At 31.6% G+C, this 20939-nt stretch overlaps 2 protein-coding genes and 1 long non-coding RNA gene across 3 annotated transcripts; all 3 read left to right on the top strand.

Annotated features, from left to right (window-relative positions):
• Window positions 1–972: 972 nt before the first annotated feature.
• Window positions 973–9983, top strand: LOC139508692 (nose resistant to fluoxetine protein 6-like; the record flags this gene model as incomplete). The annotated part of the gene is made up of 10 exons (XM_071295998.1): window positions 973–1140; window positions 1913–2009; window positions 2878–2970; window positions 3530–3699; window positions 4321–4360; window positions 4633–4740; window positions 6495–6612; window positions 7424–7610; window positions 7988–8130; window positions 9545–9983. Coding segments are annotated over 10 exons (1253 nt in total), but the record flags the coding sequence as incomplete, so codon positions are not given.
• A 3260-nt stretch (window positions 9984–13243) lies between these two features.
• Window positions 13244–18657, top strand: LOC139508693 (nose resistant to fluoxetine protein 6-like). Its single transcript, XM_071295999.1, has 6 exons — window positions 13244–13976; window positions 15130–15318; window positions 16205–16280; window positions 17061–17154; window positions 17579–17769; window positions 18500–18657. The coding sequence occupies exons 2-6, from the start codon at window positions 15136–15138 to the stop codon at window positions 18655–18657; spliced, it is 702 nt and encodes a 233-aa protein (XP_071152100.1). The 5' UTR covers window positions 13244–13976; window positions 15130–15135.
• A 336-nt stretch (window positions 18658–18993) lies between these two features.
• Window positions 18994–20636, top strand: LOC139508690 (uncharacterized). The gene is made up of 3 exons (XR_011661414.1): window positions 18994–19091; window positions 19506–19598; window positions 20190–20636. It is a non-coding gene; the product is annotated as an uncharacterized lncRNA (long non-coding RNA).
• Window positions 20637–20939: the final 303 nt, after the last annotated feature.

Raw genomic sequence — 20939 nt, 5'->3', positions numbered from 1 at the left:
GTATTTGACGAATTTAGATTATTTTTAAAGAAAATGAATGAAACTGATCTTGGTATACTTATATACCTGTTAGTATAAGAAAAGCACATAATACATGTGGGAAGATTTAAAAATAAAGCCTGTCTGATATTTCAAATTTTTCACCATATGTATTTAACTGTAGTTGATGTGCACTTTGAAAATGGAATGAAAAGGAATCATAAAATATGGACTGAAAAATACCATTATACTATTTCTTATTTTCTTGATAAACTTTTAATAATGGCGAATATGCACCCTTAAAATACCCCTAGAGATATAAAGAAGGATTCGCCCGTTGATCTGCTCTTTGGTTGGGTTGTTGTCTCTTTGACATGTTCCCCATTCTCATTCTCAATTTGATTAACTAGTTTTACTTCACTCTGACAACCGCTAAACTTCTAGCGGTAAAAGTCCAATAGTATGTAGCCAACTGTAGCAGATCCCTTTCAATGTATGCACACTACAGTGTATCCAATTTAGAGTATACAACTCGTTTAAACATCAACCCAACAATGTTAGATCTGTAAATTTGCTTTCGCAAATTTTTTGTTCTTCCCTCGCCGGGATTCGAACCCATGCTGCTGATATATCGTGACACCAAATCGCCTGCACTGTAACCGTCCCGCTAGACCACACGACCACCCGGGCTTCATTAAAATGGAGCTTTCGGTGGCCGGGTGTTACCTTTATATATAAATATGTTAAAATATATTTCTTCACTTTTTTGGTCTTTTGGAAAATGTTGTTTTGTGCTGTATTTAGACCCTTCTACAACGAAATTTGTTTTACATGCACACGTATAAAAAAGGCGATTTTTATCCAACGCAATCATAGGTTTGAACGTAGTTTTCAATTTAGACTCGTTTATATATTTTGATTGAATTGGTTTATATCATAAATATTCGACAATCATTTTGGTTATTGGTTTGACACCTGTATGTTCTTTTGTAGGTATTTTTGGAAAAATTTTATTAGCATTTTCCATATACACGAACGGAGCTAAAATTCTGAATACTGATCAAAGTGCTGGATCATTGACAGCGATAAATGGTATACGATTTCTATCGATGTCATGGGTTATTCTTGGTCACAGCTATATTTTCGGGCTTTCATTAGATGGTAAGTTAAGACTCCATATTTGAAGTATGTGCAACTTAAACCATCATCAGAAAATGAAATCAAAGCTTCGAAAACAAAAGGCTCTCCACAAAGTCAATTTTCAGCTTTTAGCAAAAGGTCATACTTTTGTTAATTAACGTCATACAATGATAACAATCATACTAAATACTGGGAAATAAATAATTTAATGACCACATTCTTGCCTTTGGTCGTTTGTTGATATTGTCATATTGACAATAATACCACATCTCCTCTCTAAATGATATTATATATTAAAAGATACCAACCCATTTTAGGGGATTCTCATTTAAGAAATTATTTGGAAATATCTACATTCTGAAAAAAAGGTTGACACAATTATAATTCATATAAAGTATCTCTTAGATTTCAAACAAGTATGAAGTTTCTAATGAATAAAAACGACAAGTAAAAGTAAAACAGATAACACTATGATGAAAAAAGACAATCAACAGTGTATTTCTCAATAAATTACTATGATGTTCTATCAATTTTCTGCAATATCCCAACCAGGTACACTCGGGACTATATTTTGGAAAAACATTGCCAACAATGCTAACGATCTAGAAATGTTCAAACCGAAAGTCATAAAAAATCAGTAAATGAATGAAATGACGCGGATAATTTTCTTTTTTCTCGGACATTTTTTTCTCTAATATTTCATGTTTAGCAATTTTTTATTATATAGAATAATGTTAAAATTCATATATAGTTATTTTTTTTACATAAAAGAATTCATAAATTTATGTTTTAGATAATGTGCTCACTTTCCTTCCTCGCATGCTGAACAGGATAACTTTCATGGCTATTGCTAATGCCTTCGTCTCTGTGGACACATTTTTTACTCTCAGGTAATGAATTAAGTAAGAAATGACTGCATCTGCTACTATAAATGACTATAAATGGATGTTAACGTTTTGATAAATTAAGTTTAAAAAATTCAATCTGGTCATCTCACTTATGTTTCGTCATAATTTTGTTATTGGAAGGGAAAGCGTTTGCTATGCTGGTTTTGATGTGACATTTTCTACTATTCAAAGTCAATTAAATGTCAATATTCATTAAATAGATTACATAAACACAAGTTTTAAATATATTTTCAAATCGGCTAAGCATGTTTTGCCGTCCATCACAAGATATTTTAGACTCTGACGCGCGTCTGGCGTACTAAATTATATTCCTGGTACGTTTGATAACTATTTACACCACTGGGTCGATGACACTGCTGTGGACGTTTCGTCCCCGAGGGTATCACCAGCCCAGTAGTCAGCACTTCGGTGTTGACATGAATATCAATTATGTGGTCATTTTTATAAATTTCCTGTATACAAAACTTTGAATTTATCGTAAAACTAAGGATTTTCTCTATCCCAGGAATAGATTACCTTAGCCGTATTTGGCACAACTTTTTGGAATTTTGGATCCTCAATGCTCTTCAACTTTGTACCTGTTTGGCTTTATAACTATTTTGATATGAGCGTCACTGGTGAGTCTTATGTAGACGAAACGCGCGTCTGGCGTACTAAATTATAATCCTGGTACCTTTGATAACTACTATTGCTGTATTTGGCGCATTTTTGATGCAATAATGGATTGATGGGTCAATTATCAACGTCCAGCAATTATTACTCTCAACTACACGATATCAAGTATTATCGATCTTGTTGATTGAGTTTATTTTATAAACATTTTTTTAATTTTACATTATGAATTTTACAGCGGAATTTTGTTGACATATTTAATAATGAAGGAACTGAAGAAGAATGACGGAAAACTGAACTGGGGAATGTTTTATTTCCATCGATTTTGGAGGTATAGCCATATCATATTTTACATTACACAGTACCATTTCATGAGATAATAATACTTAAAAACATGAAATATTAATTCTGGAAAAATAGTCAATATAATCATATTAAAAAAATAGAATTGTCAAGTACTTTACCAAGAACCTACCAAAACCTTATAGATAAACATAGACGTAAAGTTCTCTTCAGATAAAGAAAAATATGACAAACCTACCAATAGGCAACGTTTAAAACTTCTTTATTGGTAGTTTAAATCTTTATTGTTAAAATACACAGTTTTTCTTATTATAGAGAAGATAACATGCACCAGATAACGTTGGAAAATAGGTTGAAACAGATTATTTATTCAGAAGCCATTTTTATAGTGTATCAATATTTTTTGTTTTGTTTTGATTGCTTGTAAAAATATCCAAGCATTTGAAAGAGTTAAAGAGGGACAAGCAACATAAGTAGTCAATTAAACTGTAGATAAAATGAAGTTTACAATATGATTGGGCCATGAAAGTTAACTTGATTTTGTTCATGACAAGCGCCTTGTATATAAAGAATACTTTCATTTGCAGACTAACGCCACCCTATATGTTAATACTCATGGTATATATTGCACTGTTTCCATATATCGGAAGTGGTCCTGTGTGGCCTGAAGATGGGCTTGAACCTCATTACTGTAAACACGGCTGGTATTATAATCTCTTCTATATCAACAACTTTGTTGATGACCCAGACCCAATCGGTAAGTTTTTTTTTTATGGAGACAACATGGTGTTATTTGTATCTCGATATAAGGTTGTAGCAGATACATTGTATATATTTTACGAGACTTTACTCATTTGTTTAACAAACACCCTTATTTACCTTGTGATTAACCCCATTGTGTAGTCTAAATCACCAATTCACGAAATTTTAAAACATTTTTAAAAATTGAAACAGTGAGTATAGAAGAGAAACGTAGCAGTTCTGATATAAACTTTTTTACCAGAAGGGTTTTGAAGAAACAAGCAGAGAGCCACTTAAACAAAAACTGTAATACGAGAAACCAAATATTCTGCACAATTTGCATTTTACAATCTTGTTTTAACCAGAACTTTGAATCAAAGTAGAAATTCATCTATAAATATTTCATTATATTTCAGTGCTTTGGATGGGCTTGGTATTTAGCTAATGACATGCAGTCTTCGTTATCAGTCCTTTAATTATTCTGCCTATTTTTCAGTAAGTATTTAAAGTATACAAAATCCATCCATAATTGTACTGCTTTGAAGATATTCATTCTTGCTATATTCGAACATAAATTAACAAAGATATTGCGTCGGATTCCCCTATAAGTTTGTTTTAAATGGTTTTGACATTGTAGCAGTTAAAGGACGTTTAACTTTTAGTGAGAGGTTTAACTAGTAATAAAAATGTTTAATCCACCATTTCGACAGAAGACAATGTATTTACCAAATGTAACAGTTCTTATCCTTCGTTTGATGTAATTGTGCGTTTGATTTTTTTTCCCATTTGCTTAGGGACTTTCCGTGTAGAATTTTTCCAGACTTTTTATTAAATATATTTAACAATCGAATTTTCCACACTTTCCTTATATTGGTTGAATTTAATTCGGGCTTTTTAAATCTTTAAAATTAAACTGTAAAATCATAAGTTATTGTATTATACTTTTCAGCTTCCATATTGCTGGGGTAATTGTAATTTTGGCTTTTCTATTGGGCACATGGACAGCCACCGGTATAATGACCACACATTGGGAAATACCTTTATCGGTATTTGACGGGTAAGTGTTTATTGCATTACCCAAAGTTCCTAAAATTAGAAAGATTTATTTTTATTTCAGAACTATTGAATTATAATATGTGCTTGTTAAAAAAACCCATCTCAACAGTTTTTTTTTATATTTTTGATTATTGCTATTTTGTGCATTTTTCCTTTGAGTTTTTATGTGATAATTTGTCATATCATGCTACTCGCATGAAATGGAAAGTTATCGCTTGAAACTAAGGAGACAGGTGGTGTTGCTAACGAAAATGACATGTTTAACCCCGCCACATTATTTATGTATGTGCCTGACCCAAGTCAGGAGCCTGTAATCGTCTTATCGGGGCCTTTAATAGCTGACATTGCGGTATGGACTTTGCTCATTGTAGAAGGCCGTACGGTGACCTTTAGTTGTTAATGTCTGTGTCATTTTGGTCTCTCGTGGATAGTTGTCTCATTGGCAATCAGACCACATCTTCTTTTTTATATGAAATTGACAACGTCGTCATAGGTAAAATAGCGATAAACAGATTATCATTGGTCATCTCAATTCGATTGCTTTCTCGCTTTCGCCGTACCGGCTCAAGCGAGAAAACCAATCTCATTGAGATGATCAATGATAATCTACAATTCTACTAATTTAAAAACCTCAAACGAAATTTGGACAAACCCATATTTGCTCGGTTCTTCTTTAATTGTGGTTTTTTTTTCAACTGAACTTTAGGAATTTTACAGTTCTTGTCCATTCGTTTTTGATGCGTTTTGTTATTTGATTTTTCCATGTGATTATGGACTTTCCGAATTGATTTTCCTCTGAGGTCAGTATTTTTGTGATTTTACTTTTCACCACTGCAGATCTCATAAAGTGCAAGTTCATTATGTCTGAGATTCTATGCTACATATACTATATATATAGGCGATTTGGTAAACAAGTACATGTGTGCATTCAATGTTTTATTTCTTCGTTGAATTCCACTAAGGGGCATTTAAGGAAAATAAAAGGTTTACTAGAATAATCCTATGTATATATATCGTTTCGTATTTTTTCGGGCTTACTAAATATAACTCGTTGAATAAGTCTCAAATGTATACGTTTACAACACAACTTATACAAGAATCACTTGAAATAGGATTCAAACAAGAATGTACACGGATGCCCCATCGCACTATCGTTTTCTAAGTTCAGTGGACCGTGAAAATGGGATAAAATCTCTAATTTGGCACTGCAATTAGAAAGTTCATATCATAGGAAAAATGTTTACTTAGTTTCAAGCTGATTGGACTTCAACTTCATCAAAAACTACCTCGACTAAAAACTTTGACAGGAAGCAGGACAGACGGACGAACGGACGCACAGACCAGAAAACATAATGCCCATAAATGGGGCATAAAAAAGGGAACAAATTGCAAAATAGGATTAACTGACATCCTTCTGAGCGGACAACAGAACCTCCCGATCCTTAAACAAATTTTAAACACTAATTAATGCATTCATTTAATGAGTCCCTAGAATGAAACTATACAGTATAAATGAAAGCAATAAAGAAAAAACTTGACAAAATCGCTTTCTTAATTTGCATTAAAAGGGTATCCATGTAGTTTGTAAGTTGCACATCTAAAATCTACTATGCCAATAGACGACAATCCGTATTGTTACATATTATTAACTTCAGATATTTATGAACAAACTTATAATCCAGTTTGGAGACAATATCCAAATAGTATGAGTATCGAAATATTTTAGTAATATTTTGATTTGATTGTTACTTGCAGGGGAATAAACTTCATGAAACTTTACGTCAAGCCATACTTCAGAATGGGTCCATTTTTAGTTGGAATGTATACTGGTTATTTACTTTATAGAACCAATTTCAAACATCGAATGTCTAAAGTAAGTAATTATTCTAATAGATATAAAAACGAAAATAAAAAAAAAAACCCACCGGAGTCGCTAAACAACTATCATATTTCTTACTTGGTACAGGCATTTACTTATGAGGAAAACGGTGGTTTTAACCTAGTTTTATAGCTAACTAAACCTCTCACTTGTATGGCAGTCATATACAAATCCATTATATCGATAACAATGTTCAACTAAACAAACTAAACAAACAGACATAATCAAATAAAAGACGCAAAAATGTCAATCTAGGTGATACTATTGATGAAAACTAACTTGTTTTATTAATGTACACGTTAACTGCAGACTTTTTGAAGAGAACATAAAACTAGTATATATATTTGTTTAGGGGCCAGCTAAAGGACGCCTCCAGGTGCGGGAATTTCTCGCTGCATTGAAAACCTGTTGGTGACCTTCTGCTGTTGTCTTCTCTATGGTCGGCTTATTGTCTCTTTTGCACATTCCCCATTTCCATTCTTTATGTTAACTAGCTCTTTATTAGCCACTCAAGAAGTTGTCCATATAAGTTGGATTATCTTCCATCTGCTGAATGATGTTCAAAGAATTCTGTGCTTCATAATAAATAATCCGTTGCTATTTTCAATGTATTTGAAATACATTTTTTATGTTGATTTAAGATGTATGTTTTACTCATTGTTGAAGGTGGTTCAGTGAACTGTTATAGCTCACAGATTTTATTGAAATTCGATTTATTAGTAGTTAGACCACATATTCATTTTGTTACCATGATGTATTGAAGTTTCTATCGTCTTTGTCCTACAATTTTGTTCCTGTATTTTAGGTAGCAGCCTTCTTTGGATGGTTAGTTGCAGCTGTAGTAGCATGTCTTGTATTGTATGGACAATACGACGATCTTAATGGTAACCGTGTGTCGCAAGATGTTTCCTCTCTGTATAATGCAGTACATAGAACATTATGGGGAGCTTGTGTATGTTGGGTTGTATTCTCATGTGCAAACGGTTATGGAGGTAAGTTACTAGTAATTTAAATTTTTGAACATATCTGTCCTTTAGTGTTTTACATATATAAAACTTATCTCATAAATAATATAAATACAATAAATGACAAAATGTTATACGAATATTTATTAAGTTGCATTGTTTAGATTTTATCAATGAAGTTACAAATAAAATTTCTTGGTGACACATTATGAAATAATCTACATATCTAGTCTGAAATGAAAATTATTCCACTGATTAGAGCATCTCTATTGTTTCAAAAGAGAAAGTTCTAATAAGCGTACTAAATTTACATCAATAAATAGTTTTGCAGTCGTACACAGTGTTGTCATGGAAAGGCTCCATACCGTTAAGTCGACTAACCTATTGTACATATATAATTTCAGGTTATATAAACACAGTTTTATCATGGAAAGGCTTTATACCATTGAGTCGACTAACCTATTGTACATACCTCGTTCATCCAATTGTTATCTATTATAACCAATACACCAAACAACGAATGATGCATCTTACAGATATAGATGTTGTAAGTTCAATAAACTATAAATATATTTTTTTATTCAATAAGGTTTGAACTCCCTGAGGCAACAACTGGTTTTAAGTTGTTTGTAGCTAGCTATCAACCCATATTTAACCAACAATTTCTTTTTTGGAAAGTGCATGTACCAAGTCAGAAATATTACAGTTGTGTTCCATTTGTTCCGTTGGTTGGTAAAGTTCAACAATCTATTTTGTCAGTTTTAATGGAAATATTGAAATTAACTAAGATTTCGGTATTTTTAAAATATTTTTTTTTAAAATGTTTTTCATTCTCTTCATCTCGCATTCATGTTATCTAACAGTTTAATTTGACTGCACATTCACAAAAAGGGGCGATGGATACCAGAGGGACATTCAATCTCATAAATAGAACAAAAAAATGCCATGGCTAATGTTAATTTTGGACTTACGTTTCTTAAACATACTTAGATTTTATAAAGGAGTAGGTCCGGTAAGGGCCGATTTTGGCCTCAAATTTCAAGTTCATCTGACGAAAGATTTTAGACACTTTTTAAACACGTAAGTGTCTATTTAAGTTGTTTCAATTAGTTTATGTGAAAAATCTATCAAACATGCCCAAAAAATGTAACTTTTCAGATGGTTTTTATCAAAATTGAAAGTGGCTTCATCCGTGTTCATACTCAACCTTTATATATGTTATGTACTATCTTCAAATACAACTAACATTTCAATATTAAGACTGAAGACAAATGCAGCCACTTTCATTTAAGACAGAAACCGTGGAAAATTTAACTTAAATGCTAAAATTGTGATTTCAGTAATTTAGCATGACTTAATGATGCCAGTACCTTATATATGTGCATTCTTTTGTTAAAAACGGCCCATATTTATGTAGCAGAAGCATTCTACTTTCCAATAAATCTCTAAAAGTTTACATTTTAACAATTTTGTAAAACTACTATATTTTTGTTTTACTGAACCTACTCCTTTCAATCAACTAAACTGAAAAAGCAGAATCGAATCAAACAAGCAACGAACATAAAACACTTCGGAAGATATACACAAACTTTTCTCTGCACATTTTTTAAATACAGAAAACCATTTTTAGCATCGCATGCGATGTAGAATAGACCAAGAATGAGTAAAACATATCACAATTCACCAAAACGATGAAATATGTATGTGTCGATATACATATCTTTAACAGTCCCGATTGTACAGCAACAGATTTCATTTCGACAATACAATTCTATAAGATGTTGCTCTCAGGGCAAAAATAAAAAATGAAAACTCAAAAATATTTTTCACATTTGACTAGATAATAATTATGAATGGGATTCTGGATACGAAAAATAAAACACGCTTGTGGTTACACATCGTTTTCTTAATTAAACCAATATGTAAATAAACGGAATTCTGATACATTTTCTTTATTGCAGATATATCAATTCATTGGAAACTTAGTAGTATCAATGATGGTAGCATTTGTTGCGAGTTTAGCATTTGAATCACCTATGATGGGACTTGAGAAGGTTATCTTTAAAAAGCAAGAAAAGAAACGGCGATAGAAAATTTAAATGAAATATGTGCTCAAGATAGACAGTTGTATCGTTTCACTGACGAAATGCAATTTTTCGGTCGGTGTAACTGCTGTAGATCTGATGGGACATACCGCCCCTGTTACAGTTGTGTTATATTTACATATTAGACATTTTTTAGAAATACATGCATTGATATTATATAAATGTGATATTAAAGTAATATTGTATCACTAAATATAGTTTTGAATATCATTGACGTTCCAATCGTAGTAAATGGGTTTATTTATTTTATTATTAAAGTTTATTCTTTTGTACATAAATATATCTTATACGTGTACTTTTTTTGTTTATTCGCCCATTCTTTGTGTGGTTACAAAGATATGAGGAAGAACGACTGAAATCATTCCATAAAGTTTACGTTCATCATCACAAACTTGTTGACCGATACCATTTTTCTCTGACTTAACTCAGTAGTGACATGATTTCACTGTCTAAAATCTTCTGATTTAAGTCCTATTGGATGATCTTAAAATTTTCCGATTGTGTAATCTTTCCTATTGTGAACGTATCACTAAGTGTGGAGGTACATCGCAAATGATTGATGCACATTATAAGCTTAACATGTCGACACGCACAGTCTTATTCCCATCCAGATTGTGCGAGTCCTTATGTTTAAATAACGACCTTGATTTACATGTTCTAGATAAGTTCATAGATAAACTATTTTGACATTTCTGCATTTACTGGCTGTCTTGTTTTTTGTCCTCTGAAACCATTCTTTCCACAGATAAACTAATTGAATGATATTTATCTTTCTATGTTTGAACATCCATGCTTTAGGAGTTCTGTCATCTTTCAACAATGTCAAAGCAATTTCGATCATGATTGTCGTTTTTTAAGGCTTGAAATACGTTATATTATAAAATATAAAGTACCTTAGGTAATCTCTGAAAAAAAGACGAAGGTATGGAAGGAATCAATTGGGTGCCGTACTTCCTCAATGACATAAAATTTGAGGGACGTTTATTATCCTTCACGTATCAAAACCAATTCCATTTCAAAACACAAAATGTATGTGCCTACTGGTCTCCCATTCTAAAATAAATTGAGATAGACCCAATTTGCAATCAAAATATCCTTTGCAATGGAGCTTGCTCCGGCTTCTTTTTAGTAACAATAATTACATCAACATCAATGTTTATGTAATTGTTAGTTCAAGAAAAGATAGAAAAACAGCAGATTTTGTGTACAAGCTTACACAATTTAAATCTTTAGTTCAATCTCCGTCTTTCAACATGTATTCAATTAGTTATGATGTTTCTTTAGTAAGTACGGTAATATATTGTGTCATGTCTTATCGTTTGTAGTTTTAATTCTGTATTTTCGGAACATTTCACATTTGTCTTATTGGTCAGTGTAGTCCAGAAAGTGGTCTACAAAGCTTTTGTTTAATGATGTTTGTTTACAGGTCAGGAATATGAGAGCTGTTTTCCATTCGTTTGATGTAATTGAGCTTTCGATTTTGCCATTTCATTAGGAGCTTTCCGTTTTGATTTTTTCGAAGTTTGATATTTTAGTGATTATAGTTTTGACAAATGTGTTTGAAGTTGGTCCTACACGATCTTGCTTTATATATCTGGTATTTTTTTGTAATTTTCTATATGTATGTAAAAGTTCAGATTACAACTCTATTTCATTTATATTATTTTAAGTTTAAGGCAACTATATGTATAGGATTGTTTTGTTTATACACAAGTTTGGTTTAGGAAAAAACCCGATATGGTTAGAAAATATAAATGATAACACCATAACAAACAGCATTTCATTTTAATATCCCTGTCATGGTTAGAAAATACCTGAAATAACACCATTACAAAATTTTGAAATTGAGAATGAAAATGGGGAATGTGTCAAAAGAGACAAAAACTCGACCAAAGAGCAGAAAACAGCACAAGGCAACCAGTGGGTCGTCAACATTATCATTTCCCTGTACTCGTCTATAATAAAACAAATTTATATTAGTTTTAGAAATTAACTTGGTAATATAAACGTCTGTTAGACGCACAGTTTAAAATTCATTTGTTTCGTCTTGGTGTACTGTCATAAATCTATGGAAAGTATCAGTTGTTATTCTGTGGACTACATAATGTTCTACTATATAGTTTATCTGTGCTGAGTGGTCTTGTGCTTATTTGTATAAAATTCCTGTCATAAAACCAGCTAAATAGTCCTTGTCGTTATATGTTGACATTTGTTGTTGATGCATTTCAGTGGTTCTTATCTGTTGTTCCGTTCGTTTCTCTCTTAGGTTAATGTGTTCCCTTGGTTTTAATTTGAAACCCTTATTTGCTTTTGCATAATCAATTTATGACTATTGAACAGCGGTACTACTGTTGCCTTTATTTTACTTTTGCCATGCTGCATTGATTTATGATAATGTCTAAAAAAAACACGTTAAAGACATCAGGCTTATAATTTGGTTTACGTGTTTCATCTACATCGAACTCATCCTTTGCAAGGTTTTATTTTATTTGGGGGTACCACTAAACGACTTGTCTCCATTTTTCAGAACATATGATCTAATGATCTAATTATGTGGTCATATAAATTACAGACTTCTTATTTCTTCTGTTTACACAATGGTTTATGTCTAAATTGAAAATGTCCATCTTGACACCTCGAACATGGGAACACTATATATAATTATAAACCTTAGTAACTCTCAGCTTCAGAAATGAGTATGGTATTGAACTCACTCAATTATCCAGGGGGTAATACTGTAGAGACAAACCTTTAAGAGCAATGAATACTTAACTTTCAGTTATATCTTACCTGAATTACCTGTAAAATGGCGCAAATGAAGTTTTTTATTTTATGGCGAAATGAAATACAACCTTGTTGTGCAAATGAAAGATTGTAATTTTCAAAAAATTGGCGCAAATGCAATACGCCCTTATGAACTCATATATACGAAGTCCGTGGGGGGGGGGGGGGGGGGGGGGGGAGGTGTATGACAATCGTCTCCTTCCGTTCTTCTGTTCGACTGAAACACATCAATACCAGAGACCGTTTGCCATGAAGTTTTCATACTTTGAAGAAAGTAAAATCACAAAAACACAGATCTCCGAGGACAATTCAAAACGGAAAGTCCCCAAGCAAATGAAAAAGTTAAAAGCTCAAACATATCAAACGAATGGATTAATTTGTCCTCATATTCTCTTGATCGTGCTAAATCGCGAGTTTGATTTGACAGTTGGTACGGGATCTCTTTACTGGTTCCGTTATTAAGACAACATTGTGATTGAACCACTTTCATAGGAATAACAGAATTTATATTATATTTTGACTACTGTTTCAAAATTACTCATTTTGACACACGATTTAATTCCTGGTTCATACAGGGCGGAGACATGCGACTACAGAATAGCAATCTTGTTTTTTTCTTTAATTGCAAATGTTTGCTATTTATAATCAAATGAACTCATACCTATAGATTACAGTAAAGTTTACCTAGATGATCACGAGACGGGGTTTGAGAGATGAGGAGTGGAGAAGTGTATTCCAGTTCTAGTATTCAGCCCAGAATTCGACCGTCTCGAGTGGAATGATTTTTGTATTTCTTGACCCACAAGGACCCAGTGATTTGTAATTGATAATTTGTTATAGAATAATGATTTAATTGACATTTACTATACATACACAGAGTATTTATACACTACAGCTGACTTCCGTGTAATCCACCATCTAGTCCAAGTAATATCAACTACATTGTACCATAAAGGGTCAGTAATGGGATGTATTGATGATTTATAATCATACTTAGATAAAAAACAAAAATAATATTTGAATAAGATATACTTGGTATTTATAAATGTGTGTCTGTGGATGTTATGAACTATGTTTGTCCATCAATTTTTATTTAAAAACACTGCAAGGTTTTAAAAAATGAATTTGCTCTTTAAACTGATAGTTTTAGGTGTTGCGTCTTTGGATAGATGCGCATATTCTTCATTCGACAACTATGACGGATATCATAGCATATTTGTGCATATTAATAGTATTGCGAAGGGGTCAGATTTGAACGTGATCAAATCACCCATAGAATATGGAAAGCTTACCAGAATGTTGTCCAATGTTACAGATTTACGAACAATCTCCTGTTATCATTTTTCAAACATTCGAAGCGAAGTGCATGAAAGCAACGTTACTGCAGTGCCACCTACCGAAAGTACTTCAAAGTCATTATCACCAACGGTGTCTGATCGTTGTCTAACTGGTGTATCTAGTGTGGTACAAGCTGTAGCTCAACAAAAGATTTGGGCATTTAAAAGTAAGTTGTTTTGCGGACATTTCAGTAACATATATGCTTTAAAATGTATGTAATTGATATCAATAGCCGTGAGATTGATTACTGCTTTTTTGATAACATATATTAATATAAAAAAGAAGACGTGATATGATTGCCAATGAGACAACTCTGCACAAGAGACCAAAATGACACAGAAATTAACAACTATATGTCACCGTATGGCCTTCAACAATAAGCAAATACCACATAGTCAGCTATAAAAGGCCTCGAAATGACAATGTAAAACAATTCAAACGAGAATTCTAACGGCCTTATTTATCTAAAAAAAATGAAAGCCTGATTTAACATTTTTGTATATTTTTTATTTTTGTTTGTTAGGTGTTTGTGTTTGTTTGTTAATTGTTGTTTTATGTATGATTTTTTTTTGTTTATTGATGTTTTGCGTTTGATTTGTTTGTATTGTTGTTTTGTGTTTAATATTTTTGTTTATAGTTGTTTTTTGTTGTTGTCTGGTGTTTTAAAAAGTGAAGAAATGTAGAAGAAAAGAGAAATTTCTGACATGAAATTAACAAAAGAGATTAACATTTTTTTTTTCTTCCTTTTTATTATATATCTAGATTAGTAAAACATAAACATGTTTTATCTAATCTAAATATTACTATTTCGATTTAAAACAAAACAAAACGGCAAAAGGCTTTTTGCTTGAAAATGTAAAAAAATATGAAATTGAAATGATGCCTTTTTTTTTTTTTTTATAAATCACTAATGTAAACATTACACACAGTGTTATAGTCAAATTAAAATAAAACCTTCACTGTGCTGAAGACCAATTGGTGGCCTTGGACCGTTTTCTGCTCTTTGGTCTTTGGTCCCCGTTTCCATTCTCTATTATCTATATTTGGTATTGGGTTTGATCATTGTTTAATATCGCCCCGTGATTGAAGATATATAGTTGCTTGCATCTGCATCAACATGAATTACATTTTTCGTCTGAAAAAGTATTTGAGCTACCAAAATTATCCTGTAACAACTTGTTACGATATATTTTTCTTTGTGTTTATTATTAATTTTATTCGGGTAGTGTGTATTTGTAATTAATATAATATTGGAAGGAAATGGTACGTACAAAAGTCTCTGTTTTAGATTAACATTTAACCGTTTGTTGTTTTATAAGTGATTGATGCTGCTGGAAAGCCACCTGCTAATCTACTTGGAGGGAGGATTCAAATGGCTTGGAGACTACGACGAATGCATGGATATGAAAGGGTCAACTACTGTTGGAAACAATGAAACGCTATTTGGTACCGAATATTGCATGTTATCTGTAATCAACTTGCAAGCTGTTCCAAACGTATTACCTCAGGTGAAAAAAGTATTTTAATGATACTGGTTGAATGTTTCTTGGTATATTGGAATTCCTGTAACCAATAATCATAATAACAGAGCTACTTGTAAGGAGTAAAGTTCGTATTCTTTTATTCAATGACCGGTTTAGCACCAAACTATAACACATCTATGAATGGTTTGATTTTTTATTAAGAAAGACAGGATAACCTACAAATAGTATCTTAATCTTGTAATTTGTTTTAGTTTTTACATGAATTTTGTCTAAGGCAAAATCAATAAGAACATCTATAAATTACAGGGATGAAACGATGTGCTCTGATAGGGTAAACAGTATCTTGAAACTAGAGCCACCTGTCGTAATACTCATTTCATGTAGAAATACGATGACTACTCGTATTCTGTCAAAATATTCAAAACCGTCACCGTTGAGTAAAACGGGAGAATGGCTTTCACAAATGAAACATGTCCATGTTGACTTTATCAGCATTGCGCTGTAGAATTTTAACATTTAACATTATCTTTAAACTAATTGATTCAAACCGTACTTGAAAGCTGTATCTGTGATGGCCTTTATTTTTCGTTTCAATGAGATGGATGGTATTATAAGCGTCATCAAGCAATGACCTATTAAAATAGATACCCCTTGGTAACAGCCGACTATCTGTTAAAAGACAAGTCCACTTCGACATATATTGTCAATGAATAAATCAAGCACCTTTATGACAAAATATTGTGAGAATCTTTTTAATCAAATCTGGCTGCTTTTAATGAGGATGTTATGTACCTTCGTAAACCAAAATCTGTGCATCTACATTGTGTTTTACATAAAGTAGGGCTAATCTATTTGAAGAGTGCTGAAGGTTGAAAAGTTTACATACTGTTCCATATTAATAATTTTACAGTATACCACATTAAGTATTGGTATGTGTCTACCTGATACCTGTTCAGAGCAAGATACTCAAATATTAACTAACTCTAGTAAGTATTTTGGATAGCCTGATTAAAAACCTAAATTAAGTTTTTTTCATACTTTTTGTTTGTCAAAAGAAAACATAAAAATTATATGTGTATGATTACAAAAGAAAAAGAATAAAACACAAAATGAAAATTAAAATACAGTTCGACAGTAATGAAAGTAACAGTTAGTACTGTAACACACTGGTTATCATACCATAAATATGGAATCAGGATTGTGAGGAAGGATCGCCCACTAACAAAGCAACTTTGGAATATAAACTTGTAGATTGTAAACAATAGAATCACAAAAATACTGAAATCCAAGGAAATTCAAAACGGAAAGTCTTTAATCAAATGGCATAATCAAAAGCTCAAACACAACAAACGGATGATAAACAACCGTCATATTCTTGACTTGGTACAGGCATTTTTATCAATCAACAAATGGTGTACCAAACCTGGTTTTATAGCTATAGCCAAACCTCTCACTTGTATGACAGTCGCATCAAATTCCATTATATTGACAACGATGTGTGAACAAAACAAACAGACATAATACTAGGTAAAAATGTAAAAGAATAGGGGTACTGCAGTCATCATGTTTTAATCTTAATCAAACAAATATGTAAACAAACATTGGCACAATAACACAATGACAGGAACAGAGCTAGTCATATGTAAAAAGGAAATACATAATGGCATATAGACAAAGCATTTTAGCAAAAATTAAAGACAAGATTACTAAAATTGTATTAACCATATATGTCTATATCTTTCTTACGTATGTAACATTTTTTTCAGTCATTAGAAATTATACAAACAACATATTTATAGTTAATAAAGCGGAATGTCAGGAACCAGATAAACCTTTTGATACGAGAGCGTTTATTGTTCTGTAGGTATTAATATGATTTTGTTTATATGATTAAATTACTAAAAATACGAGTGCATAGAGTAAAGATTTTGTAATGCATTGGTTTTAATCCTGCGTTATATCCATTTCGTACATGTCCGTTTTTATATACATTTGGAAAGTTTTACTATAAACATGCAATGTCATTTTTGTATGCAAGTGCATATTCATTACTCTTCATATATCTTTATGTTACATTTTGGGAAAATGATACGCTTATGTACATTTAAAAAATCATTTGATTTTGAATGATTGATAAACCAATTAAGCTTTGTACATTGTACTGTTAACTGTGGTTTTTTCAAAACATCTAGTTTATAGGTCCTAAATTGTACTATTTATACTAAATACTCAAAAATTCAACTATCATTAAATTATCTGATGACCATTCTTCTTACCTTTTTAGTGTTATATTATCTCTCTTCGTATTTGTAATGGTTGTTGGAACCGTGTATGATGTAATAATGATTCAGCGGCCTAAATGGGAGAAAACAACTGGACATTCGGAACTACATGCAGAAACAGCATTTATAGAAAGTGAAAAAACGCCATTGATTCATCATGATGAAACAGATAGTTATAGCAAATATACACCAGGTCTGTTTATACCAGCTTAATAATGAAACAATGTTTAGAGGCATTAATAGTTTGATACTCATTTCAAAAACTAGTTCAAAGACTTACATGTACTTGTGTTCTTAGTTAAAGCAACGATTAATTTAATTGGCTTGCATATTTGCTTGCGTTAAATATTTCCTTTAAGGTGAGGGTAAAGAAACAGATGCCGTATTTTCCTAATTATATCACTTAAAGCAATATACTAATTGTCAGTTGTCTTACTTTTGCATTTTCTGTTTATGAATTTATGCTGCTGTTTTTTCTTTTGAGAATTCAAAATGTTGCATTGAGCTTAAGGTTTACATTAATTTGTTCATGATAAAATCATTTCCAGATTGTCTGATCTAAAACAGTTACAACTTTTACAGTGTAAAAATACGTCGTAATCATTGAGACCTACCATCAAGATTGAAAAAAAAATAACAATCGAGACAGTCCTTTCATTTAAGACATTGTTGACGGATTTGATTTTTAAATTTCATTAAATAGCATAAGTAATTGCATTATATCAATCGCGCCTACCTCGTGACAATAAGCATTCGATAATATAGACATAGTTTAATCAAGGCGTTATCAGTTTGTTTTAGATTTATGAGTTTGACTGTCCCTTTGGTATCTTTCGTCCCTCTTTGAATCAAGATGGTTTCAAGTTTTTTTCTTCTCTAATTATCTTAAAGAAGTAAAAAAAAAAAACATATAATATTTGCAGGAATGTTTGGTCAGCTTTTGCTGTCATTTTCTGTGTACACTAATGGTTCGAAGATATTAAACACAAATCAACCAGGAGGTTCCTTAACAGCTATCAATGGAATACGGTTTATATCCATGACTTGGGTTATACTTGGACATGCGTACGGATTCATTTGAGTGATGTTGGTAAGATATCTTGATGCAGTTAAGCACTATAGTCTACACAGGCAAATTTTGTTCACGTGTATTTAACGTGAAATTAATGTGAATTTCACGTTAATTGAGCCTATACGTGTAATTCACGTGAAATATGTATAAGTAATTGATTGCGTCTACTGCAAAAAGTAAAATCACAAAAATACTTAACTTTGAGGAAAATTCAAAACGGAAAGTCCCTAAGTTCTTTTTATTGTTTTTCTAGTTTAGGGGGGTAGTGGTGATTGAAAAACAACTGCCCTCGTTATACTTTGGTATTAATATTTGATAAAAATATCAGCAAAATATTTCATTTCAGATAATGTAGGAAGTTTTCTACCCAAGATGATCAAAAGAGCAACATTTCCCGCCATTAGTAATGCTTTGGTTTCAGTAGATACATTTTTTGTTCTTAGGTAAATGTTACTCTTTAGTTGAAGTTATTTCGTTGTTGATATCACTGCTCGAATATTATTTTTCATTTAATTCCTACAAAAAATACTGACGATAATACCGGTCCGAGTTTTACAAAATCTGTTAACAATAATTACACAGGAAAAAACAAGATGAATATTTTAAAGAAGATCTATGATGAATTCTATCAAAAACCAGACAAAAATTCAGAATTTCATTTCTACTGAATTGATGTTAAACTACAATATGTTTCAATTAAGCTACAAATACTACGTATGAGCCTTGCATGAAGTCGTGTCGACAATTTCACGAACATCTCATTAAGTTATACAGGGCTAACTACTTGTTAGTTTAACTAATTATATATAATTTACCATTTACCATTCACAAAAGCACAATATGCATTTAAATTTCAGTGGAACATTACTCGTTTACATAGTAATGAAAGAGCTAAAGAAAAATGGAGGAAAACTAAACTGGGGAATGTTTTACTTTCACAGATTTTGGAGGTATGAATAACACATATTCCATAAATATGTAATAGCTTTGTCCAAAATATCTAAGTAGGTGTTGTCAGGCGATAACTGTATCATGTCAACCTTTTTCAACTGTGATCAAACTAGTTGTTCTATTTATTTGTTTGTTTTCTAATTCAAAAAGACGTTCGTCTATTTTACTGAAATATACTGAGCTATATCATATAATTAATCATATAGCCTATAAGCAAAATTCGCGTAGCTAAAATCGTCAACACATCAATTTGTCACTGTTTACCAAGAAAAAATGATTTTTATCGTACATATTTGTTTTAGGTTTAAACGTTCCTAATGAAGTTAAATACAGAAAAGCACTTCGCACAAAACCAATTTGTAACTTGTTATACTTTTGTTAATTTTTAGATTTCCTTAACGTATTTCTTGTCTTAGGTTGACACCACCTTACATGTTGGTACTAATGGTACATGTTTCACTCTTTCTGTCTTAGGTTGACACCACCTTACATGTTGGTACTAATGGTACATGTTTCACTCTTTCTGTCTTAGGTTGACACCACCTTACATGTTGGTACTAATGGTACATGTTTCACTCTTTCTGTCTTAGGTTGACACCACCTTACATGTTGGTACTAATGGTACATGTTTCACTCTTTCCATATATCGGAAGTGGTCCAGTATGGAAAAAAGATGGCGCAGAGTATAATTACTGTACAAATTCCTGGTATTACAATCTCTTGTATATCAATAACTTCTTTGAAAAGCCAGAAGACACGGTACGATAACTTAACTGAGTAGCATTTTTAAGGACCTTTTTAACATTTGGTATTAGAAGTTTGTACATTTATACGATAAATCCTCTCTAAATGAGCATGTGCAAATTTATCCGATATAATAAAATTGAGAAATGGGGAATGTGCCAAAGAGACAACAACCCGACGACATAAGTATTTACATTTTAGAATTTTAGATGTATCTTGTACTAAATTATTTGTACTAAATTGATTATATTAATGTGTCAATTTATCAATGCAATTAACACATAGTTTTGGAGAGCTAAATTAAGATAAAATTTTTGTCCACTGTTATCATGAATGACAGAAACATATTTTATTTTTGTTCAAACATAATTTATAACCCAAATGGTTTGATTTGAACATTATAAAAGACTGCGTTCAATTCTTGGTTTGGTGGTTAATGTTGTATAGTATTTACACGAAACCCGTAATTATGTAATTATGCAAACTTTAGATAATATTCATTTAAGTTTGTTTTTTTTGCAATTAAGTTCTTTCTTTTATTTTTACCAGTGTACAGCATGTGATTTTGTCTTTTTTCTTTTCTCAATTTCTTTTAT

This window comes from Mytilus edulis, unplaced genomic scaffold, assembly GCF_963676685.1.
Source record: "Mytilus edulis unplaced genomic scaffold, xbMytEdul2.2 SCAFFOLD_1801, whole genome shotgun sequence".
Lineage (NCBI taxonomy): Eukaryota > Metazoa > Mollusca > Bivalvia > Mytilida > Mytilidae > Mytilus > Mytilus edulis.
The sequence above is the reverse complement of the archived record's forward strand: the minus strand, read 5'-3'. Positions and strand labels throughout refer to the sequence as shown.

Bases quoted from the DNA above. Each gene is read 5' to 3' on its own strand.
- LOC139508693 (XM_071295999.1), top strand. From the start codon at position 15,136: ATGCTGCTGGAAAGCCACCTGCTAATCTACTTGGAGGGAGGATTCAAA. The intron at 17,155-17,578 runs GTAGGTATTAAT...TTACCTTTTTAG, and splicing joins ACGAGAGCGTTTATTGTTCT to TGTTATATTATCTCTCTTCG. The intron at 17,770-18,499 runs GTCTGTTTATAC...TAATATTTGCAG, and splicing joins TTATAGCAAATATACACCAG to GAATGTTTGGTCAGCTTTTG.